The 26,403-nt window shown below is 45.3% G+C and overlaps 1 protein-coding gene across 1 annotated transcript in view; it reads right to left on the bottom strand.

Moving 5' to 3' along the window:
- MUC19 (mucin 19, oligomeric) overlaps positions 1 to 26,403 on the bottom strand; it is an 83,688-nt gene that overhangs the window by 50,487 nt on the left and 6,798 nt on the right. Inside the window, 3 exon segments of the mRNA XM_084811908.1 lie at positions 10,964 to 11,098; positions 16,589 to 16,686; positions 17,276 to 17,336. Of these exon segments, the coding sequence (XP_084668034.1) occupies positions 10,964 to 11,098; positions 16,589 to 16,686; positions 17,276 to 17,336 (294 nt within the window).

Raw genomic sequence — 26,403 nt, 5'->3', positions numbered from 1 at the left:
AAAAACATCTATTTCTGTTTCATTGACTATTCTAAAGCCTTTGACTGTGTGGATCATAACAAATTGTGGCAAGTTCTTGGTGGTATAGAGATACCAAGTCATCTTGGCTGCCTCCTGAGGAATCTGTATAACGACCAAGTAGCAACGGTAAGAACAGACAACGGAACAATGGACTGGTTTAAGATTGGGAAAGGAGTACGGCAGGGCTGTATACTCTCACCTTACCTATTCAACCTGTACGCAGAACACATCATGCGACATGCTGGGCTTGATGAAGCCAAGGCTGGAGTTAAAATTGCTGGAAGAAACATTAACGATCTCTGATATGCAGATGATACCACTTTGATGGCTGAAAGCGAGGAGGAGCTGAGGAACCTCATGATGAAGGTGAAAGAAGAAAGTGCAAAAGCTGGGTTGCAGTTAAACCTCAAAAAAACCAAGATTATGGCAACCAGCTGGATTGATAACTGGCAAATAGAGGGAGAAAACGTGGAGGCAGTGACAGACTTTGTCTTTCTAGGTGCAAAGATTACTGCAGATGCTGACTGCAGCCAGGAAATCAGAAGACGTTTACTTCTTGGGAGGACAGCAATGACAAATCTTGATAAAATAGTGAAGAGCAGAGACATCACACTGACAACAAAGGTCCGCATAGTTCAAGCAATGGTATTCCCCGTCGTAACCTATGGCTGAGAGAGCTGGATCATAAGGAAGGCTGAGCGAAGGAAGATAGATGCTTTTGAACTGTGGTGCTGGAGGAAAATTCTGAGAGTGCCTTGGACTGCAAGAAGATCAAACCAGTCCATACTCCAGGAAATAAAGCCAGACTGCTCACTTGAGGGAATGATATTAAAGGCAAAACTGAAGTACTTTGGCCACATAATGAGAAGACAGGATATCCTGGAGAAGATGCTGATGCTAGGGAAAGTGGAAGGCAAAAGAAGTAGAGGCCGACCAAGGGCAAGATGGAGGGATGATATTCTGGAGGTGACAGACTTGACCTTGGGGGAGCTGGGGGTGGCAATGGCCGACAGGAAGCTCTGGTGTGGGCTGGTCCATGAAGTCATGAAGAGTCGGAAGCGACTGACCAAATAAACAACAACAACAACAACATAGCAGTCCCACCAACCTCTGAAAATTCTACACATAGCATCAGGAGACCCTGCTGAATGGGGTGAGTTGTGGTATGTGTGGAAGGGGGATCCCCCAAAATCAGATCCCTTTCTCTTGCAAAAGGTCCCTTTTGCTTGCAGAAGGCAGATCCTCAATCCCACCTAAAGAAGCTCTGTGTATTCTTCATTGCCCTCCTTGCAGCCATAAGAACTTGCTGGAACAGGGCATAAGTGAACTTTGGCTCTCCTAACATGGAGGGAGCAATCCTATGGCCATCAGTCAACGGCTAGACAGCCATAGGATATCTGGTTTTCCGGAAATTGACCTCAGAGCCCACGCTCCAAGGTCGGTTCCCGGACAACCAACCTCCCTCCACTTCCGCGCTGCCTTGGAGGCAGTGTGGAACAGCCCCGTCCCCTGTGCTTGCAAGAGGAGTGCAGACCGGATGAAATGGGGTGTTCCTGGATGGCATTCCAGGGTGGGGAGGGCAGAAATACCTGTACGACACATCCAATGTGTCGTACGGCAGCCTCCTCCCCCGCACTGCCCTCCCACGGCTAGACAGATGCAAGCAGCTGTCTAGCTGAAAATGCAGGGCAGGAGAAGCACAGAGGGTCCCCTCTGTGCTTCTCCTGCCCTGCATTGGATAGGTGGTCGCCTCTGAGCCATCCAGAACCAATAGGCTTTTGCAGTGCTCTGTGGTGGCTTGTTAACCATGGCAACAAGCTATCCTGGCCAAGAAGCCATCCCACCTTACAACTGCCCACGGTTTCTGGGTGGCTTATTGACCATGGCAACAAGCCACCCTGGCTGGGTTCATGTAACATGACAAGCTGTGCTGCCAAGGGTAATTGTGTTTATCGCCCCGGCATGCGACCAGCACATGCAGGGTAGTTAACAAGCCAGTGTGGCTCACTAACCACTGTGCAATCGTGCAAACTAGGTCAGTGAATCAAAGTGAAACAAAGGGTGCTTCCAGACAATGCTTTTATTATGCAACAATCACCCTGCCTGGTTCACAGAATTTTACATGGAGTCCAGATGTCGTTGGCTTCCATTTGTAGCCTTCCCATGTTTTCCCATATCTTCTTTCGTGTTTGTCTTACCAGAAAAAGTCCATTAAGTAGGAAAAGACAGAATAGCTATACATTTGATTGGTAGCATCTAGAACTGGGATCTCCAACATGGTGCCTGTGGGCACCAATGTGCCCACAGACACATTTCTTGGTGCCGGCCAGGCCCCCTGCACCTCCTGATGTTTATTTTATTTCTTAAGATATGTTTAAATTAAAAAATGAACTGAGACGCTGATATGCTGCAAACCAAAGTGCTGCTCTTCAGTGCTACCTTCCTTTGGGTTCAAAAGAGTGGTTCTGTATTTTGGAGCTCAGACCCCTCCTCTACCTTGTTACTTAGGTTCTTGGGAAAGTTACTTTTCTTTTAATCTCACCAGTTTGCCTTCTGGGAAATAAGTGTTTTGTGACTGGCCATCACCACCATGTCAATCATTTTATAAATGGGAATCCCTCCTAAGGCAGCCATTTTGTGAGAGTGCCCACAACACTCACTCAAAATTCCAAATGTGTCCAGTGGCCCAAAAAGGGTGGGGACCCCTGGTTTAGAAGCACCCGTGATCCATGGCCCTGACGTCTGGCTTGCTTCTCAGTCCTGCCTCCATGTTTGCCCTGTGGTTCTGACTTACTCTTTGGTCCTGACTCCTGGCTTGTCCCACAGCTCCTGGTTCCCACTCCTGGCTCACCTCAGACTGCTACCCATGGGCCAACCCTGACACACTCATACTAATTCCTGTTACAGAGGCAAGCACTTCCTAGGACTCTCCCTGAGTCTAGAGGCAGTTTGAGCTTACAAAACATGTTTTCTTTCAAAAAGAGGTGGTATCCTTAAAGGCTTACCAGAAAGGAGGGGCCTTGGGGGAGGGGCCTTAGCTCAGTGGTGGAGCACACCCTTTGTATGCAGAAGGACCCAGATTCGCTCCCCAGGTTCTCCAGGTACGGCTGGAAAAACTCCTGCCTGAAAACCTGGAAAGCCGCTGCCAGTCAGTGTTGACAACACTGGACTAGATGGACCCATGGTCTGACAAAGTTTAGTATGATTCCAAAAAATCCCATTAAGGTGGGAAAGGCAGAAGAGCTGCACAATGGCTTTTGACTGGGAGACCTAGGAACCTCCTGTCTGGAAGCACCCAGAGTTTCAGAGAGGCCAATTAACAAAACTGTTTCTCCTCCAAATTGCCGGATTTTAAGCAAGTGAACTCCCTTATCAGGAGGTATCAGAAACATGTTTTACCGGATAGGGCAGGGTGAGGGACGGCTGACCTTTGGGGTCGAGTTTGGGGATTGAAGAGATAGACACAAGTCATTTCATTGAAGAACCAGGTGGGAAATCTCAGTTCAGTTTCATCATTCAGTCTTTGAAACTGTCATGCAAATTCCTGTTCACACAAGGGCAGAGCTAACCATGGATAGAACTGCATGCATTTCTTAACTATTTCACAATGTTAGCTGGGAAAATCTAATTTTCGTTTTTAGCCCTCTCAAAAGCAACAACACTGTGAAGTAGATCACAGCTATTCCTATTGTTTGGGTTCAAGCTGAGATCAAATGGGAAGAAATGAGCAGGAGCTACTTCTTTTAAAAGCCTGCATTGAAAGCCTTTGACCTAGAAGACATGATTCATAGCCTGAGAGCGAGGGCTGACGACAACTGAGTTTATGGGGAAATACTTTGCATATCCACATTTTGCTGGGTTTGGCGGCCCCATCTCACAATAATCCCTGAAAATTAGGTATGTTTTTTAAAAAAACACATTAAGCTTTTCTTTCCTAACAGTTGTTGTCATTTGCCTTACTAGTCACTAGATGCCATCTCTACTCCACAACGACATTATTTGGGGTATGGATTTGGAATTGGAATGATTATAAGTAATAAATCCACTTTGATGGCCCTTGTGGGTGGAAACATCGCTTATAATTTTTTTAATATACACTAATATAAATTAAAAAACAGAAAACAGCAATATTGTTTTGGAATTTTGGAATATGAAGCTATTTGGAATTAATTAAATGTTATAATACACTGCCATATCCCAAATGCAAGAAAAATCAACATTTCCCATTGGACATAAATTTGTAATATTATATGTAATAGAGATGATGTTCAAGCTGGAGAGTTCTGAATCTGAATTCCCCCAGTTCAAATTGCTTCTGCCATAATACGAGATGAGCTTTAGACTTCGTAATTTGGGACTGAGTTCATACCAGGATTCACCGGTCACCACTACTAATGCCAGGCAGCCTGCTCTCCTTCTCTTCTCCCACACTTACCTACTGGCAGTGAGAGAGGGGCACTGGCTGCTGCAGCAGCAAGCTCTCTCTTCCTCCTAGGGACACAGGAACCGCGGAGAACTACATTTCCCAAGCCTCCTTTCACATGGATGCGGGCCCACCTGGGCATGGGCCCCAGATCTTTTTGAGCTGTGCGCCGGATCTTTTGAGCTGTCCCAATTGCCTTTCTTTTCTTTTTTTACATTTTCCCATTGACTTGCATTGGAAAACAAAAACGGTCATAACCTTTTTAGTTTGTACGATACATACATAGAATTTGGCGGTTTGGTTGCCCCCATGGAGCTGTTTGAATATGCCAAATTTCAGGCAGTTAGGGCAAGTGACTTTTGTGCTGGGGTACACGGAAGGTGCCTCCCCGAAGATTGTTGTACAATCGGGCGTACCCTGGTAACGGTGCCTTGCGCCGGCTAATCCTTCTACCACTTGATCGAACCACAGCTCAGCGGTGTGGCAGTGGCTATATTTTGGCGGAGCAGAGTTTGGTCTGGACATGACACGATGACTTTTGTGCTAGTCACAGGTAGCATTTGCTATTTTCAAGAAAATCGGTCAAAGCAAAGAGCTATAGTTCTTTTGTTCTTCCACATAAGTGTATGGAATTTGGAAACCTGGCAGCCCCCATAGAGCTGACTGAGCCTGCCAAATTTCAGAGAGCTAGGCCTAGTGGTGTTTGTGGTAGCCACAGGTAAAATTTGCTTTTTCCAAGAAAATCTGCCAAAGTAAAGAGCTATAATTTTTTTGTGCTTCCATATACATGCATGGAATTTGGGGACCTAGCAGGCCCTATGCAGCTGACTGAAACTACCAAATTTCAGACAGTTAGGTCCAGTGACTTTTGTGCTAGCCATGAGTAAAGTTTCCTTTTCTCAAAGTCTAAAACAAAAAGTAAAAACTGTCAAATCACCCAGGGGATTGGAGATCCTAATCAGAAGGTGTTTAACCTGACCATTAGGAGGTCACTATCCCTAATCTCTGGTGTAGGGTTTTTTTTTGAGGTGCAAAAAACCTCGCTCCCCCTACTTTTCTTTTCTGCTCTTACATGCCCACTGTTGGGAGCTTGCCTGCAATGAAATTTTGAAGAGGGAGAAGGAAGGGAAGAAAGAGCTTAATGTGAAATACTGGTATTTCACACTGCATCTGATTTTACCTTCCTAAACTGGAAGCTTTGGCTTCTGCAGAAGTTTAGTTGCATCAGTAGAGCAAAGGATCCAATCAGCCTCCACAGACTTCTTTCTCTCCCTCCAGTTTAATTTCTCCTAAATAGCTGTAGGACTCAAATAATCCCAAAGGGAGGGTTAGGACTGTCTGGCATCATGATCAAGAAACCTCTGGGGCTTTTAAATAGGTTCTACAGTTTGAAAAAAGCTAGAAAAAGCCCTCAGCCACCTCACCTTGTTACAAAAATTGTGTTCTTTTCCCTGGTAGACTTTCCAATTTGTTTACCAAGAACGAAAGGAGGCAGAGATCTGGTCCAACACGATTTTATTCTGCAGAATAAGGCAACCCTTGGGGCTAACGCTCCAACAAAGGTCACAATCAAGTGATGTGATCCAGAGGCTTATATACACAAGTCTCTGGGGGCTGTCTTATGCCTGCTCTCTACCACTTTCTTTGTCTAGCTGAAAGGGAGATAGGAAACAGACAACACCTTTTACATACTCAGGCATGCGTAGAGAGAGGCAGCAGAGAGATAGTTGTGTACTACGTAAACACATTCTTGGCATTCCTGAGTCTCTGATAAGGCGCTGTGTCTTTGTTTAGCATGGCAATCTCACACAGAGGTAGAATAGACATAGCCTAGCTTATAAAATCATGGGATAACAGCCATATTACAACTGAAATTTCTATAACAATCTCATAAAGTTCATTTAAGTATGTGCAATCCTTGCAAACCCTACACAGACTTCTAAATTCCTCTGAAGTACTCCCTCTCTGAAAGGAGCCACTTGGCTTAGGGAATTCTCTCTACCCCCCACCCCCACACACATTTCCAGTCACCATTCTTATTTTCTTCTCCCCTCCCCTCCCCTCCCCTCCTTTCTCCTGTTCTTTCTTTCTTTCTTTCTTTCTTTCTTTCTTTCTCTTCTTTATTCCACCCAGAGCATATCTTGGGAAATTCTTAAAGGGAATTCTCTTCGGCGGGAGCGCATTTAGCAAGAGACGTTCTGAACTGTATTTGACTTCATACAAATGGACAAGAGGGTTAGTTTTTCTTAGGGGTGTACGAAACTCCACTTACCTGGCTCCGCTGGGGTCCGCGGGTGGGGGGAGGCGATCCGTTCCTCCCCCTGGAATCCTCGACGGCGGGGAGGCGATCTGGTCCTCACCCCCGGAATCCTGCCTGGCCGGCTCCCCTCTGTGGCCAGTCCATGGAGCTGCCAGCTGGGCCAATTCACAGTGGGGCCTCCACCCGCTGCCGGGCTGCTGCAGACACAAATGGTGTCCTGCATAGGGGACGACATTTGCGTCCCTACACTAGCCCATGATAGGCTATCTAAATATTTACATAGCCTATCACGGCTAAGGCGGGGACACAAATGGCGTAGGGGACGCCATTTGCGTCCCAGCTTTAGCCGTGATAGGCTACGTAAATATATACGTAGCCTATCACGGTCTAGCGTAGGGACACAAATGGCGGCCGCTACGATGGCTGCCATTTGTGGCCGCAGCACCCCGGCAGTGGCCGGAGCTGCCGCCGCTTCATCTGCTGCCAGAGCTGCCACCGCCACATCTGCCACCAGGTAGGTCCGTCCCGGGGGGATTCCGCAGGGTTGCAGCGGGGGGGGGGGGCAGGGAGGCCGTTCCACCACAGACTCCAGGAGGCAATGGCAGAATTCTCTGACATCCCTAGTTTTCTCCTTCTCCTCACTCAAGTCTTTGAGAAGAGTGGGTTCACATGGTTGCAGAGAAACAAATCTGGGCCTATTTTGTTTGTCAGTCGCCATTATCCAGCAATGAAAAGGGCTGTAGCTCAGTGCCAGAGCACATGCTTGACATGCAGAAGGTCCCAGCTTCAATCCCCAGCATCTCCAGGTAGGGCTACGAAGGAATCCTGCCTGAAACTTTGGAGAGCTGCTGCTGCCAGTCAGTGTCAACAATTCTGGGCTAGATGGACCCAGGGTCTGACTCAGTACAAGGCAGCTTCCTATGTTCCTATGAACAGAAAGCTTTAGTTTAAAAAATAGGAGTTTTTAAATATTGCTAATTTATGCAATCCTATGTATGCCTACTGAGAAGTCCCATTATGTTTAATGAGGCTTACCCTCAGGAATGTGTGCATAGGATTCCAGCGCAAGGTACTTTTACAGGGAGGTTTGCACAATGATGTTCTGCAGGTTTACTCAGAAATAAGTCCTGAGTTGCGAGCATGGTACTGCAAGCTTAATACAGTGCCTATCTAATTCCGTCTGATGAACTGACTACCCTTTCAGCTCAGTCCTGTGCATGTTTTGTCCTTTGTGAGTTTTGTTTTTGCATGAACTCTAGCTTCAGTGGTGAGGGAAAGGCACTTAGTACATGCTCAGAGTTTCTCCATTACTTAGCCCTAGTTTTGAAAACAGACTCATTGGCTGAATCCTGGTGAAGTCTTGGCACAACTGAAGTTATGGGGAGGAAGATACAATGGCAGCTTTTGCATAACAAGGAGGAGGTAGAGGAGAATTGCACAAAACAAGACATCTGTTTTTATGAAGAGTTGCTGGAGGATGGTAGGATGAGGAGGGATGGTTGCATAAAGGGGAATAGAATTGGTAGGGGGAGAATGTAAGTGCTCAGTGGTGAAAGAAAAACATTCTGCACATGCTCAGAGGCACTCTATATTTAAGAACATATGAAGAGCCATGCTGCATCAGACCAAGGTCCATCTAGTCCAGCATTCAGTTCACACAGTGGCCAACCAGATGCGCACAGGAAACCCACAAGCAGGACATGAGTGCAATAGCACCTTCCCACCCATGTTCCCCTGCTGCTTATATTGGTGAAATAAATAAATAAATTCTAGTCATTCTAAATTTGCATGCATGTATATCCTTCAGAAACTTTGCAGGTTTCTTACTTAGGGACAACTGAAGGCTGTCTGTAATTTTCAGAACGATGGTCCACAAGGAAGGTCTCTTTTGGAAACCTCAAAATGTCAAGGCCACCCTTGCACAAAACCCCTTGTGGCTATCATTCTGAAATTTGGCAGACAGGATCTGCTCTGACGGGACAATGAATCCTGAAATTTTTATCCAATTCTTCCAAGGAATTAAAATGTTATTGGCAGTTCCCTTTTAAAGAAAATCAAAATATAAACCCTACACCTATTTTTCTGACATTGGGCAGGTGTAATCCCCTCTCGGGGGCTACTATGCCTGAAATTATCATCCAGTTCCGACCAAGAGAAAAAAGTTACAGTTTTTAAAAAAAATTTCCATGGTAGTCAACAAGTAAAGCATAAAGACCAATTTTTTCAAACCTTGACCCAGGTTTGGTGCTGAGCTGAAGTGGTCTGATACAAATTGGCCAGAGCAGAAGTGGGATGTTTTCCACAATGCTGAATTGGGGTGTGAGTTGAAGTGGGGTGGGGGGTCAGTGCACACTTCTTATGTATGTATGTAATCTATACGCACACACAAGCACACTGCATGCACACACATCACACACACACACACATTAGACATGCACTTAGACTCATATATATAGGCCTAGGATCTTTTAAGAACCTAGCAACGCCCCTGCGGCTGTTACAGCATTCTAGGTGCTGGAAAGAGAAGGCAGAGGCTTCCAGAGAGAGGAAGAGGGGAAGAGACCTTGCAGCAGTTGCCCCTGTCCACTACCAGGGAAGTTTGTGAGGAGAGAAGCGAGCGAGGAATCTAGGTGTTCAAAGAGAGCTGGGAGCCAGGTGGGGGCCGTGGGATCATCTAGTGCACTGCCTTCTTGTGACTGTTTTTTCTGATGCTAAAAAAGCACACATTTTGGGAGGCTTTAGCACATGCAAGGAAAGTTTGCAAAATGTGAGTGAAAATCAAGGTCAGCCAATGGCAATTCACCATTACTGCCCAGATATCCTAATAGAAGATCCTGAAATGGCAACATTCATTCATATTTGGTTTGCAGGAAAATTTCCTAGGAAATGGTTACAACTGTATAAGGAAGTATAAATAAACAGCTTTAGCATCTGTTTTCTTAACGAATTCTATATCCAGACTACCTGCCCTTTTAGCTCATGCCTCTTCCATTTGAAATGTAAAGGACCTGCAGCCTTACGGAGGGACTGTGGAGGTATGCGACCAACAACTTTCTGCAGGAAAAAGAAAGCTCCCTGACAGAATCATTTATTTGGGAAGGGAAACCTGGAGGTTGTCAGGACAATTTTGCTGATCAAGATAATCTCAGGTTCTGTCTCTTAAAACCCCTGAGCAAATCTATAGGATGTCCCAGATGTTCAACAGCCATGTTCAGCGTAGGAGTTTGCATATGAGAGTCAGCATCAATTTTGTGCAAGAAAAGCACAGCAGGTCTCTAAGGGAATTGCTGTTTTGAAAAGCAGTTCCAGCACAAGAAAGCCAAGGTCACAGAAACCAAAGAACAGGCAGAGTGGCTGTGTTGCTTTATCTCATTCCCCTTTCCAGTGCATTTTGCAAAAAAAGAAAAAGAAAAAAAGATGTTTCTGATTTTGTTCTGCTGTTATTTACAGGAAATATTAAAGGAGCTCTTTGATCTTTTCACAAAGCCGGGAACAGATGTTTAAAGTAAAACATGAAAATAAAATGGACCAGAGCTTTTTATTTTAATATCAGAACATCCAGTTAAATGAAATAGCTTACCCAGGTTTATAATTATAAATCTTATACTGTCATTGATTCCTAGATCCTGAGATATGGCACTGTAGCTATTTCATATCTTACTGAGATAAACTTTAGCAGAAATAATGTACAGTGATTTTTCATGTTCGAGTAACAGCCTAGTTATGTTAAGGAGCAATCTGCATGATCCAAAGCCCAGTTACATTTAAGAATGCACATTTTAATCAATTTCTCATCAAACCATAATGATGTTCCTACAAATAAATTCTTAGAATAGGGCTAGCAAGTTATACAACCTGCAGTGATCCATCAGGACTGCAGATAGCTGAGATGTAAGGGTTAGCAGGGTAGTCTCCAAGACCAAGGCTGCAATCCTAAATGTACTTACCTGGGAGTAAGCCCCATTGACTACAGTGGGATGTGCTTCTGAGTAAATTGAGTTCAGATTAAACATGGATGTGTTGGATTGCACTGTCTATTGGATTATGTCCAAATATATTGCCTTAAATAGTTGTGGATAGGTGTGCAACTTTTAATCATTATTCTTTGACAAAATACAAGGGAGTGTGTGACTGCGACTTCATAGATTTGGGAGGAAATCAAACAAGAAACATAGATATGCAGGAATTCCTGATGGAAAGTCAGAGCTGGGAGAATATTGCAGCATGCAAGCCAAGCATGTAAGCAACAAGTTAATAACTTGGATTACTATGAAGTGACAATCTCCAGCATAGCTGTAAGAGGTGCCATCAAAGGTTGTGATGAAAGGTCCTTCCATTTCACGTCTTCCTGGACAATGAGGTGTATGTGTGTTTGGGTGGGGAGAGAAAAAATTCTGGTTATAAACAGCTCACCTGTATAAGATGTGCCATTTCTGATCCCACTTTAAAGTGAGGGGTGGGGGGTGGAATCTATAGCATGGAAAAATGCTATTTAGGCTGACGGGAAGTCTTAACTTTGTGGTGCTATCACCCCCTGCACCATAATCAGGGTCAGGCACAGCAGGAAACAGCCAGGAGCAATGTTGCCGTGGTGTTCTTGTGCATCATGTTCTTGCTGCCATTTCTCTTGCTGCAGCCAAAGCAGGAATGCCCTGCAGTGCAGCGTGGACATACACGAAAAGGACAGTCAAAGCTGGAAACAGAGCTGATGCCCTGGTCCTCTTTGCGTTTCTATTCTAGTCAAAAGCCTTCAAGCTTTATTTACTTATGAAAGAAGGAAATTGCCTACTGTAGGGAAAGGTGAGGTTTGACACATTTTTAGCTTCAGATCAGAAATGAGAAAAACCGGAGAGAATAAAATAGAACTCCAGGGCACACTGAGGAAGACCAAGTGCAAAAAGTGGCTGTTAATGATCTGCAGCATTTTTTTAATAGCATGAAAATATCCAAGACTTTGCCATGTATGTTATTCAAGGCTGATGTGTCTTAATGCAAGAATTTGTTCCCCGAATGAATGTCTCAGAATAACCTTTCTTTATTGCTGAATTGTTCCCAGAACATTGACAATGAGTCTTGAGGGAAATGGCCATGTTTTGAGTCATCTGTGTCTTGTATAAGGAAATTGTACAAAATAAATGATCATGGCTGAAATTAATGTGATAACAGAACTTCTAGGGTGAGGGAGCTTTCAAAGTACAATGCACTTTTAGAGGTGACGAATAGAAGCTGCTGTGTAAATCATGGATTTTTCTAGTATAATACAGCATATAACATTTCATTGCTTCTCCTAACAAACATTTGGCTTTAGGTCTGTTTTTTTCCCCCCTTGGATAGTTAAGAGAAAACAGCTTGCAAGAAAGATTCCTTTTCTGAAAGCATTCCATTTCAGGTTTACTTCAATCCTACGCATTTTACATCATTTTATTATATGATATCTAAGGCTGTTATGGTTAGTATGGAAGAGTTTAATAAAGAATGACTAGTCTCTAAATAATTTTGCATTTCTTCAGTGCGGAAGAAAGGTCTGTGGCATCCCCCCCCCCTTTACCTTTGAAAGAGTGCTGGACAAGGCAAGTCATACATCTGCCCAAAGCAGAAATGTACGAGTGGTCTGGGTTGAGTGAAGTGAACTTGTTCCTTCCCCAGTTCCACTGGGACTGTGCAATACATGCTTGCTACCTTGCTTTCCAGAAGAACACGTCCTGCAGCACTACTACAGAAAGCCCACTGATTTGCGGTTGAACGGATCTAAAGCCTGACACACACAACTGTTTCTGTGAGGGGAAAGTCACTGTAAGTTGAAACACTAATGGGGCAGAGGCAGAGCTATGGGCCCCAATCTGCATGGGACATATTCCGTTTTTGCCGTGAAGTCGCTTTATGCCCATGACTGTTCATGAGCATCTTCAACTGGGGAACATGCCCCTACACCAAGGGCATTTTTACACCAGCCTAAAATCCTGCATTTAAAATGGGGCTTTATGCTTCCGTTTTACATTCAGGATTGCAACGACTCCCCTTTTCACCGGCTTCCTTTTCCCCCTTCCCCTTCCCCCTCCTTCTCCCCATATCTGAGTCTTCCATTATCTTTCATTGATCTCGCTCCTCTCCTTGCCGCTTTTCCTCTTTTCAGGGAGGTAATTTGATAGCTCATTATCTGTGATCTATTTAAAAACGGAACAAAGGGCATTTAGTGCAGGAGGGTCAGGGCATCATGTAAAGAGCCAGCAAACTTCCATGAAGGCGCAATCTCAATCACAGGTAAAAACTTTATGTGATGAAGCCCCAAGACTCTTACCTTTTACATCTTGAGAAGCATTACTTTTCCTACCTCAAAAAATGACTGCAAGCTGCTGGATCCAGATTTGGGCATTTGCAATTGTACTGCTGGAATCGGACTTTCACCACCACCCTCCTCCCCACAGCAGCTGCTCCAGCCCCCTGAAAATGCTGCATAGGGGCTCTGGGGATCCTTCTGAATGGGGTGAGCTGCAGTATGTGTAGGGCCCCCCTGATCACCGAAAATCAGGCAGAGGCACTTTCGTGAGCAGAGCCCTTCCATTCATGCAAGGCAGCACCTGGATCCAACCAATGAATTCTATGTATTTTGACTGAGTTGGATATTCTATAGAATCCTACAAGAAACTAAGGCCTGCCTTAATAATGACTTGGATGAGGAAGTGCAGGGAATGCTGATCAAACTTGCAGATGACACAAAATTGGGCGGGATAGCTAATACCCTGAAAGACAGAAACAGAATTCAAAGTGATCCTGATAGGCTGGAGCACTGGGCAACAGAATAAAATTTCATAGGGATAAATGCCAAGTTCTGCACCTAGGAAAAAGAAACCAAATGCACAGTTACAAGATGGGGGATACGTGGCTCAACCACACTACAAACGAGAAGGATCTTGGGATTGTTGTTGATCATAAGCTGAATATGAGCCAACAATGTGATGTGGCTGCAAAAAAGGCAAATGCTCTTTTGTGCTGCATTCATAAAAGCATAGCTTCCAAATCACATGAAGTACTACTTCCCCTCTACTCAGCACTGGTTAGGCCTCATCTTGAGTACTGTGTCCAGTTCGGGGCGCCACACTTTAAGAAGGATGCAGACTAGGGATGTTAGAGAAATCCGCCATGGACTCCAGTGAGGCCGGATTCTTTGGAATCCCCCCTTGTGGACTCCACAATTTATTTATTTATTAAATTTATTAATTTATTTATTTATTTCACCAATATGAGCAGCAGGGGAACATGGGTGGGAAGGTGCTATTGCACTCATGTCCTGCTTGTGGGTTTCCCGTGAGCATCTGGTTGGCCACTGTGTGAACTGAATGCTGGACTAGATGGACCTCGGTCAGATGCAGCATGGCTCTTCATATGTTCTTAAATATAGAGTGCCTCTGAGCATGTGCAGAATGTTTTTCTTTCACCACTGAGCACTTACATTCTCCCCCTACCAATTCTATTCAGTCTGGGCAAAGACAAAGGAGAGTCAGGGGGCTCCTTCACATGGGGCTTTTATCCTGCTATGGAGATTGCTTACTCACAGGAGTTTGCAAGTCCAGGACATGACTCAGCCCTCCTGCAAGGAACCTCCCGCTCTTTGTGAGCTCTATTGTGTTGTTTTCCATGATGGCAAAAGTCCGGTATTTTGCCTCCTCCCACCCTGGAGTTGATATAAATGGTGGTATACTGTTTAAAGGGGCTTTTATTGCAAATAAAACAACATCGCCACCTAGTGGCTTTGTAATGAAACACATAGAAGTTTAGTTTTTTTTTAAAAGCCTCATGGAAAGGACCTGATCTTATCCCACAAAGATTCCATAAGCAGAAGCCCTGGTAAATTGCAGGATTTTTAGCCTTGTGTGATGAATTGTCATCCACATAGAATGATAGAGCTGGAAGGGATTTTGAAGGTAATCTAGCCCAACCACCTGGCACAGGGAAAGCATTTCAAAGGATCTCTCCTTTTAGCTAATTGAGAGAATGGAGACTAATGTTGGGCTTCTGCCAGCATGCCATTGCGCATGGAGGTAGCACAATACTGTGCACTCCAGATTTGGAGCAGCCTTCATGTCCTGTGCCAGGCTCTGTAATAGGCAAACCATGAACAAACGTGTGCAGAGTGGAATTTCCTCCTAAATGAGTCACCAGAATACTTTGTGGAGTAGATTTTCAGATTAGAGATTCTACCTTCCTTGCAAGGTTCTGAGCCAGTCACAAAATGGCAGCAGACAGAGATGGAGTCTGCCCACAGTTGGAGAAATGCTACTCTAAACAAACTAAGCTAATAAGCTGTTGCTAGGCAACAACACATGTTCCTACTGAGCGCTGGGTGTGAGAAAGTTTTGGGGAAAAATCGAGAGAGGTGACAGTAGTAATGGATAGACACTCTGCACATGCTCTGATGAACTCCCCTCTTTTTTAATAGTTCACTTCATTGATTATGCATTTGTTACAAGTATCCTCTACAAAAAACATCCCCTATCCTTTTTATATCCCTATGAATTTCTTTTAGATTCTTTTAAAACTGAGGTAAATGAGTAGGCCAACAAACAAAGGTAAAATAACTCTTGTCCTGTACAGGGATCAAACCTGTGACATTAGCGTCTTTAGCACCACACTCTAAACTAGCGTTTCTCACACGGTCTATCCTCAGGGTCCCCTTGAGAGAGTTGAAAATTACTGAGGCCCACCAGTCAAAAAATGGTGGCAGAGGGAGGTAGAATTTGGCATTATCAGCTGGCAATTACTGATATACTTTTATGTTGATACTAATCCCGCTTTGGAAATTGCTAATTTTTTTGCCACGGTAATTTCCTTATAGCATTGAGCTTCTTAATTCAGCTCTTCTCAAGTTAAGTTCAGACATGGGCTCTGGAGGTATTATGACTCAGCCTTCATTTCAGGCAGAATTTGCTAATCCAGAGACTCTAAGTGGAATACTTTTAATTGTATATTGTCCCCCCGACCCCATACCTCTCAAAGAATCCTTACTCATCTCTTGCCATTTCTCGTCCCCTTCCCCCTCACCCTGGAGGTATCGGGTGGGCTGCAGCAGCAATGAGGCTCACCTGAATCCCACTGAATCCCTGGCCTACAGTCTGAGAAATGCTGCTCTGAACTGACTCAGTTACTCGATAAGTAAAGCCAGACTGTGTTTCCCTTCCTAGGGGGCCTCATTCGAAAGCTGTTGCCAGCTAGGCAATGCAAGTTCCTATTGAGAACATGCAATGAGACACCTTATCACTCCCATCGGATAAAATGGGTGGGAAATTAGCATTTTTCTAAAATGAGCAGAAATTTTGTTTTTAATAAAAGCCATAAATATGTTAAACTACTACTAGGGCAAAGCACATATTCAACAATCTCTTTAACCTAGCCCAAAAAAGTTTCCCCAAAGACACAGTACAAACAGAATAACCAGATGATAAAGTCTAACCCCTGTAAAGTCTATGGGGGGAAAAATTGACAATACCAAACTGCTGGAAGTCATTCATCAAATTCTATAAAAAAGCAATTTCTTACCCTTTCTATCTCAGTATCAGTGTGAATCCTCCTTAAAAAGACCTCTCCTATACCGCGAAAGTTCAGATCAATCCACTGAGCCATTTTCTTAGTATAAGCCATAGTACCTATTCCCCATCCCACCCCAATTTCTGGTTATAAGGGTGGGATGCAATTCCTCTGATTCATCCTTAATAGAGGGCGACAACTGCAACCCTATAATAAAATATGAGCTAGACAACTCTTAAATTACACTGCATGTACAATGGAGGTGCATATGTCTGAGGCAGCCTGCTGAAGTTTGTAAGAGTTGACCATGGCGAGGAAGCCATTCTGACGTACGCTGAAAGGAAGACACAGTTCATTCTTACCATTCTTCCCTCACACTGCAGACCCCGTTCAACAGGAGGTTCTGGACAAGTCACGTCTGGGATTTTGCTGTCCGTAATAAGCTTTGTGATATCTGTGCCTTTAAGAGAAATAGGATACATATAATTTAGGGCACAATCATATGCATATTTAGACAGAAAAAAGTCCGACAACTCTCAGCATTCCCCAGCCTGTAGGGCCTTTTTCTGTCTAAACATGCGTAGGATTGTGCCTTTAGGTTATCAGTATACACAAAATATTGCATATTATTGGTACAGAATATTATTTTGTTTTGTGGGGTAAATTACATATATTCAAAGAATTTATATCACATGTTTTCTTTTAAAAATGCTCCAAGGTTCAAAAATGTTCTAATCACTGTCCAATGCAGGGGGGGAGAAGAGTGGCAGCTTTGCACTCCAGCCGCCCTGCATTTCTGCTAAACAGGTGATTTTGCCCATCTAGCAGCGATGCTTTGGAGTAGGAGGGAAGGAGGCTGGGGCAGCCGTATGAAATGGCGTAAGGCAGCCGCCCCTGCTGTCTGAGATTATTATTTTTAACGTTGTTTACTAATTGTTCATATCTACATGTTGCAAGAAAACAGACAGACAACAATGATTTTATTGCCACTAAATATGACAAGATCTCTCTGTTAAAGATGTTGAACGTATTTTATAGGATGTTCTTACCTATACTAGCGTGGATGTCTCCACAAAGAGCACAGGTGTCATATGTTTTATTCAGAGTGAGCTTTAAAAACTCACAGAGAATAATGGAACATTTAACTTTAAATTAAAGGTGTATAACATTTGAGGTAGATGTAATCCACCATTACTCCCCTTCCCCTCCTGGCCAGGCACAGGGCTGCCAGCGCCCCTTGTGGAAAATAACTAAGGCAAAACCATGTCGTCTCGGCTTCTTCGTGCCTACGTGGCAGATTCTTCAAAGGCCTAAAACTGTTGTCTCTGTTTCTTCCATATTGAAGGAGAAACTGCTAGGACAGTAGAGATAAGTTATCTTGTTGGCACATTCAACTCACTGTGAATCATGGTGCTTCCAAAATAATTGGGTCATAAATCTTGGGGGGGAAATGCAGGACTCTCAGGGAGGGACCGGGGGACGGGGTCAGTAAAAGTTTAGTGAGAATGGCCAGACACACGCGCTAGGCTTGGTTGATGTCACTTGTTTAGCCACATTATGATTATAAATGTAACTGGTGAGTGTTGATCTGCGCTGCCTCTGGATTGACAGAGCTGCCTTTGTTGTATACGAATAAACTCGAGTTGGATCGTACGCATGTCCAGAGCTTAATTGGAGGGCAGCTGGGCACGGACCTCTAAGTCCAGTTTTGGACTTTTACCACAATCTGGCAAGCCAGCCCGAGGAGCCCGGCTTTACAGCGCAATCACGCCCCGCCCGGATTCCTGAACAACCCAGCCGGCACTAGGTGAGTTCACCTTGGGGTCTTCTTGAACAGGCGGGATGGGTGTGCTTCAAACCAAGGCCAACTCCAAGTAGGGTAAGATTCACTGGTAAAAAAAGGTGAGACCCCCTGGTTGGTTTCCTTTGTTTAAGGTGATATCTATTAAGTATTGAAAGGTATATACAGGACAGCCTTAACTGGTTGAAGGAGACAAAGTGGGTGGGGGTCAGAGTGTCCTGACAGGGTCATCTGTAGATGTTATGCTTAAGCAATAGAATAGCTGGTTTGAGTAAAAAGCACTTGGTTCTGTTGTGCACAGAAAAATGGCCAGTTCTTAGTCACTCATGGCCACTCGAAGGATCCTTCAACCAAAACATCTTAAGAGATCTCTGCCTTGTTCTAGAGGACAGGGTGCCCGAAAACATGGATTATTGGTTTCTCTGGGCTGATGTGGCTGAGGAAAGGCAGGCAAAAAGTAAAGCAGTGTCCTTCGCGAGCGTACCATCCGTGCCGCCTCCGCCGCCTTGTCCACCGCCCCCCTACCCAGAGAACCAAGATCTGGCACCATCCCAAGGGATATATCCAGTTATAAACCAAATTCAAAGTGTCTGCACAAAATTGGGATAACCTGGTGAAGGGGGGAACCAGGGAGTAGCCCCGATTCTCCAGCATTTGGCCAGAAGAATCCATACTCCCTTTAAACCAAAGGATCTGGTGCTGTGGGCAAAAAATAATGCAATACTGCATGAAGATCCAGAAGAATTTTTGGCTCACTTCAATACCATTGTGCATACTTACCACCCCACTCCCACTGACTTGCATCAGTTGTGTGGGGCATGGTTAACAGGGGCTCAAATGGCTGACTTGAAAAGGCACCTGACCAAGAGTGTGGCAGCTGAAGGGGGTCAAATAGGGTTTTTAAACACCTACCCCGACCCCTGTCCCCCGTTAAATCTGAATGATGCAGCCGATTGGACAGTCATAACCCAGTACCTAGAACGGATGCACACCGTTCTACAACAAATGGGTCAGAAAACTGTAAACTGGTCTAAGGTACGGGCTGTGACTCAAGAAAAATCAGAATCCCTCGCTGATTTCCTGGTTCGTTTGACTCACGCTCTGCGCATGTATGGGGGCATTGACCCTGATGAGACAAGGCATGCTGTCCTGATAGTAGGTATGTTTGTGGAGCAAGCCGCTCCTGATATTCAAAAGTATTTCAGGGAACACCAGCCAGGGTGGCAGGAAAATAGTGTGGCAAAGATGTTGGCAATAGCAAAGCATGTGTTTGATGGAAGGGAGGAGAAGGCGCAGAAGGAACGAAAGAAGGAGAAAGAGTTAGAGGCAAAGTTGTTGGCGGCAGCCATTATGGGAACAAGGTTCCCAGGGCGTGGCCGAGGGAGAGGACGAGAGTTTGGTCGTGGACGTGGTCAGGGAGGACGTGTTAGAGGAGCAAGTGCAGGGACAAATGAGGGAGGACAGAGAGGTGGTTATAACCGGGATGTGTGCCATTATTGCAAGCAACCTGGTCATTGGAAAAATGAGTGTCCCCAGAAGGGGAATCAAAGGCAGGAAGGTCAGTGGACTGGGCAGTGGCAGGGGCAAGGGCCCGCCACTTACCAGGGAGCAGAAAGTGTTGGAACGTCAGAATGACGGGTAGAAGGAGATCTAGAGTTGGTTGGTAGTGAGAGCAAGAGTCAAACCCCAAACAGCTGGAAATTAAAATTGACAAAACCTTTTCTGACCGTTAACATAAATGGGAAACCTTGTGACTGTCTTCTTGACACTGGCGCTGCAAAAAGCATGCTGAATAAAATCACCTTACCCCTTTCTGGTTCCGGAGAAAGTGTCATGGGAATTGATGGAAAGTTTTCCAGTTCTTTTGAGTCAACCAGTTATGGTTAAAATTGGCCCTTTTGCAGCAGATCATTCCTTCCTGATGATGTCAAAAAGCCCAGTAAGCCTTTTGGGAAGGGACCTGCTAGCAAAGTTAAATGCTTCTATCAGTTGCAGCCGAAATGGGCTCTTTATTACCCTGCCTCCCTCCAGTGTCATGGCTTTTTTAGAGGAGGCCAGTCCCCCAACAGACACAGATCTTCCGGAGTAGCTCAGAGGGCTGCCATCTGAGTACTGGGCAGAGGATTCGGGTGAAGTTGGTCTGCTAAAATCTGCAGCTCCTGTAAAAATTACTGTCCATACTGACATGGCCCCCGCCCGGGTGAAGCAATATCCCATGTCATTGGAAGCCAGAGAATGCACTGGAAAACTAAAACAAGGTGTCTTAGTACAATGTTCTTCGCCATGTAACACCCCAATTCTGGCTGTCAAAAAGAGAGGGGAGCCAGGACAGCCCCCCAGTTACTGCATGGTGCAAGACCTCAGGCTAATCAATAAATTTATGATCCCAACATAATGTTGTCCCAAATCCCACCACCATAATGTGCAGCATCCCCGCAAGTGCACGTGTGTATACAGTGTTAGACCCGAGTTCAGCTTTTTTTAGAATCCCAGTTCACAAAGACTCGCAATATCTCTTTGCATTTATGTGGGAGTCCGGGGGCCCAATCCCAAAGCGGGTCCAATATAAATTTACCCTATTAAGTCAAGGTTATGTTGAAAGTGCCAGTCTTTTCATGCAAATTGTCCACCAAGACATACAGGGAATTCAATTGCCAAAGAATTCAACTTTAGTGGTTTACATTGATGATATTTTACTCTGTGCATGCTCAGAGGAAGATTGTAAAATTGATTCGGTCATATTGGTTAACGCCTTAGGCGAAAGAGGACATAAAATTGCAAAGAGGAAGTTGCAGTGGTGTAAGTCTGAGGTTGAATGTCTGGGACACATTCTGTCTTGTGGAACTAGAAAACTGTCTTGAAAACATGTGTATGTCATTACAAGAATGAATGCCCCATCTACTAAAACCCAGGTCAGAGTCCTGTTGGGCATGTTGGGGTATTGCAGGGCTTGGATCCCTAGCTTCTCTGAAATTGTGAAGCCACGGTTAGAGGAAACAAAGGCTGCAGCCCCAGAGGAGTGTGAATGGATGAAGCTTGACTCCCAGGCTTGGGAACAAGTAAAGACTCTCATTGTATCCGCTCCAGCTTTAGGTCTCCCAGATTATACTAAACATTTAATTCTATTTGTACATGAGAAACGTGGTGTAGCTTCTGGGGTTCTCTGTCAAAATGTTGGACCTCATAGGAGGCCAGTAGGGTATTACTCTGGACAATTAGACAGAACTGCGAAAGGCCTTGCCTCTTGTTTGCGCAGTGTTGCAGCCGCGGCACTCACTGCTGAAAAAGTCCAAGACATTGTACTTGGTCACCCTTTGGGTGCCCCATGCAGTATCTGCTTTGTTAACCCAGCGGAATACCCAGCATTTTTCCAATGCCCGTTATACCAAATACAAGACTTGTTGCTCCAAACTCCAGGATTAACTATTTTACGGTGTAATGTGTTAAACCCCACAACTCTTATGCCTGAGCCAGTTCGCCCACATGACTGTAAAGCAGTTATTCGTGAAGTGCAAATGCCTAGAGATGATTTGAAGGACACACCTTTGCAAAGTTCTGAATTTATTTGGTTTGTTGATGGGTCTTCCAGGCTGGTGGATGGAATCTGTAAGACAGGCTATGCAGTAGTGTCAAACACAGAAGTAATTGACTCTGGACCCCTGCCAGGAAATAAAAGTGCACAAGCTGCAGAACTGACTGCTTTAGCCAGAGCTTGTGAAAAAGCAGGAGAGAGATCTCTGACTGTTTACACTGACTCTAAATATGCCTTTGGAGTTTGTGCCCTACAGGTGCCCTATGGAAAGAGCGAGGAGTCATCACAGCAGCAGGGAGGCCAATTTCCAATGGTCCTGAAATCAACAGGCTGCTAAACACAATCCATTTGCCTCAAGAATTAGCAGTAGGGCATTGCAAAGCTCACGGGACAGGTAATGACCCTGTCACCCAAGGGAATGCCAAGGCAGATATGGCGAAATCAGCTGCCCTTCGTCCTCTGCCTCCTGAACACCACCTCTGCACTGTGATACCAGCCCCACCCTAACTGACGTGGTGGGAACTTGCCAGTGCAGAGGAGAAGAAAGTGTGGCAAGCAGCCGGCGCGACAAGATAGCACTGGAGCCTGGGCTGTCCCAGATGGCAGGCTTGTTTTACCAAAAGCAGGTCTAAGGCCAGTATCACAACAGCACCACAGCCAGGGGCATGTGGGTAGTGCTGGGTTGGCAAAAGGAAATTTGCAGAGAATGGTTTGCCCCAGGTATACATCAAATGGCTAAGCGGGTGGTTTCCGTCTGCCCTCAGAGTGTGAAGGAGAATGCAAAAGTCATATGGCCTGGGCTCCAAGACGGAAGACCATGGGTACAAATGCCACTTGAGTCCATTCAGACTGATTTCGCTCATTTGCCCAAAACACAGGGATTCCAGTGGCTGTTAGTCATTGTAGATAAATTATTGGGATGGGTGGAGGCTTTCCCCTGCAGGAAAGCCACAGCCCTAGAGGTGGGGAAACATTTAATGAAGGACATTGTCCCGAGATTTGGCCCGCCTCGGTGTGTGTTCTCAGATCTAGGATCACATTTCACTAACACAGGCCCTGTCAAAGTGTTTAGGGGTCACACCCCTACCACCCCCAAAGCACTGGGCAAGTAGAAAGAATGAATGCCGCTCTTAAAAGGAGGCTGACTAAGATCTGCAAAACTTCCCACCTCACCTGGCCTACTGCACTTCCTCTAGCCTTACTATCAGTAAGAACCACCCCATGACAGCCCATCAGTCAGTCTCCTTATGAGATTTTATTTGGAAGGCCTCCACCAATCGGCCGAGAATGGGCGGTTCCTCATGTTACGCTGCTAGGAGGGGATGAAGACTTAACTGCTTATATTATTCAGCTCCAGAGCCAGTTCTAGCGTATCCGCAGACGCGTGGGCAACGCACAACCACTGCCCCTTGATGTGCCAGCTCATCCATTCCTACCCGGAGACAAGGTCTACATTTGCACATGGACAGCCGAAGGCCTCCAAGAACACTGGACCGGTCCCCATCTTGTGTTGCTGACCACTCACACAGCAGTAAAGGTGAATGGAAAGTCCGCTTGGATCCACTACACCCACTGCTCAAAGGGTCCGTCAAAAGGCTCTTCTGATCCTGCACTTGCAGGAGGGACTGAAGGTGAGGACCACACGCAGCAGGGGAACAGCACCGCTAGCCTTTCTCCGGACCCTGTGGACGAAGCAAGCCCAGAAGTAGAAGCAGAGGAGGAACAGGCTCGTCACGCAAGTACTGACCTGTCTGACTTTTCACAACTCACACATGCAGTGAACCATTGGGAAGCTGCACACGCCCCACCATCTGACGGGGCTTGGTCAGCTCTGCCAGACTATCTGAGGGTCCACCCACAACCTCAGTGGGTGATTGAACATTATAACCAGCAGGATCAACCTTTAAAGTTTAAAATCAAAAGAAAGTAATAAAAATTGATCCTATGTGGTAATACTGGGCAATAGTTGAATTTGGGTTGCTAGCAGGGTTAAGTGTAACAGCGTGCATGTTAGAGAAGAGCTTGCACTGGCAGAATGTTTGGACGTATTGTTTTAATCTACCTTCTATCTTCTTGTATAGGTAGTCCTCGTGAGCCAGTATTACAGACTGATCCTTCCCCAAGTAGCATTCTGAGTATAACTCAGAGTATCCAACAAACCTTTGCACTTTCAGACCATTGGATCTGTTTAGCGGCCTCTAAGGCTACCTCGGCTCCAATGCTCTGGGAGGCCAAACCTTTGAGTGCAGCTAACTTGGCAAGCCCCCTGCTCTCTTTGAAGTCAGATAACAGCACTTGGAAGGATTTGGGGTTTCCAAATGCTCACATGTGGTGGTTTGTCATTCCTACATTGGGAACATTCTGTTTTAATAGGACCCGTAAAGATGGACTGTTTCGGGGTAAGTCCAGCTGTCTTTGGACCCAAACCTGGGTTAATGAGTATTCCCACCTAAACTGTATCGAATATAGTAACACATGGAATAAAACACACATACTCACATACCCAAATACTGACAGCAGTGCATTATCCTCACCCAAGTGGGTGCCATGTAAAACACCCCCAGGAAAAATTCACACGCACAAAGTCCAGCCCTATTGCGGTATATCCAGCACCACATACGGAACCAGGGAATGTTTAATCTGGTTACCGGGGTGCACACCACTATCTACAAAAGTCAGGGTTGGATGCACCTCAATGGGACCTTTGTAGTAGGATTTCCCGACGTCTGTATGCCATGGAACAGGAGGATTGAGTCATGATACATCTCTTGTGAGGATACTGATTCTGTAACACTGAATAAAAGATGTTCTTGTGGGTCAAAAACTTTAAAATGCATATTTCCAGCACTGGAAGGATACTACACTGATGGTGGCCCAGTACCCTCTGCTCACGAAGCATCATGGCTAGGTCCCTTTAAGAATGGAAAAGATGCCAAGGCTGGCCATTATTTTATATGTGGGGACCAAGCTTATCCAGCTCTCCCCCCTAAGTGGTCTGGGATCTGTTATGTGGGAATCATATATCCACCATTTCAACTTTTACCTGGAACAGCCATATCAGTCATCCCACTTACACAGAATTAGAAAGAAAGAAGAGAGATGCCAGTAAAGGCATGCTCGATGCAACTCAGAAGTGGGGAAATGACCTATGGCAGGCCAAAAGAATTACTGCTTATTATGGTCCTGCTACCTGGGAACCCAATATAGTAGCACGAGATTTGACATATCTCACCAGTAGACTCATCAGGCTGCAAGCAGTAGTTGAAGTATTTGCCAATCATACTGCAGATGCCTTGGGCCTGGTTGCTACTCAGATGACTCAAATGCGGGAAGCCATCATCAGAATGGGTTTAGACTATTTGCTGGCAACTGAAGGCCAACCAATTGGTCTGACTGTTGTCTATAGATTGATGACAATGGGAAAATTGTAAAACAATTGGCAGCAGACATTAGGGAAGTAGCGCATGTACCTGTACAAGCCTGGAAAGGATGGAATCCTGTAGATTGGCTAACCGGATGGCTCCCAAACCTTGCCTGGTTGAGGCAAGGTTTTCTCATTGTGTTGGGTATTCTATTTGTGGTATTGTTCTTACCCTGTATCTTTGCATGCTTCACGTCTTGTATAAGAAGACAAGTTAGCCAGCAATTTCATGCTATGTATCAAGGCTTGCCACAGGAAGAGGTAGAAAATTGGAAAGAACTGCTGAAGCAGTGGGCTGACGGCATTCTCTAGGTGATCCAATATGAAGAATTCAGCTCTTATTGGATCAAATGAGGGAATGTGGAAAACAACTAAGGCAAAGCCATGTTGTCTCGGCTTCTTCGTGCCTATGTGGCAGATTCTTCAAAGGCCTAAAACTGTTGTCTCTGTTTCTTCCATATTGAAGGAGAAACTGCTAGGTCAGTAGAGATAAGTTATCTTGTTGGCACAGCAACTCACCCCACACCTGTGAATCATGGTGCTTCCAAAACAATTGGGTCATAAATCTTGGGGAAAAAATGCAGGACTCTCAGGGAGGAACCGGGGGGGGGGGGGGTGTTCAGTAAAGGTTTAGTTGATAATGACCAGACATGCGCACTAGGCTTAGTTGATGTCACTTATTTAGCCACACCATGATTATAAATGTAACTGGTAAGTGTTGATCTGCGCTGCCTCTGGGTTGACAAAGCTGCCTTCACTGTACACAAATAAACTCCTACTCACGTGTCCAGAGCTTAATTGGAGGGCAGCTGGGCATGGACCTCTAAGTCCAGTTTTGGACTTTTACCACACCCTCCATCCTTCTGGTCCCCACAGTGGATGTGGGGCCCAAAGGCAGTGAAGAGAAGGAAGATGGTGGCCATGGTAGTGGCAGGCTGCAACTGCCCTGCTCAGTACTTTTGTTACAGCACTGGGTGGTGTGCTTTTTAAGAGGAGTCCGGTGTCTGCTGCGATGTGGCCCTCCAGGTTCCATGGTCCCTGTCTTTTGCCCAACCATTCTGGGTGGTGATGCCAGGCCTGCAGATGCTACCCCTTCTGCAATAGAGTAATCACATGGAACATTGCTCATTAATTGTTACAGTCATTTATATCTCACCTTTCAAGATCGCTCATAAAACAGAAAACCTACCTAAAACATGTTAGAAATTTAGAATGCATTAAAAACATGAAGAGAGAAATCTGAGGAATGGCAATATACTACGCAACAGAGAAGGAAGAGGAAGAGGTGGCGGCAGCAGCTGACAGGCAAACCTAAATGGAGCTGGGAAAGATCTCCCATGGCATCCCAAGCCCTGCCGATTTGCACCAGCCAGGACGGTGTGTGTGTAGGTTTTTCAGGGCCTTTCAGCCCAGCAGATCCTTG

This window comes from Heloderma suspectum, chromosome 7, assembly GCF_057233095.1.
Source record: "Heloderma suspectum isolate Gila_16-S chromosome 7, 16-S_ref, whole genome shotgun sequence".
Lineage (NCBI taxonomy): Eukaryota > Metazoa > Chordata > Lepidosauria > Squamata > Helodermatidae > Heloderma > Heloderma suspectum.
This window is presented reverse-complemented; position numbering and strand designations above follow the sequence as displayed.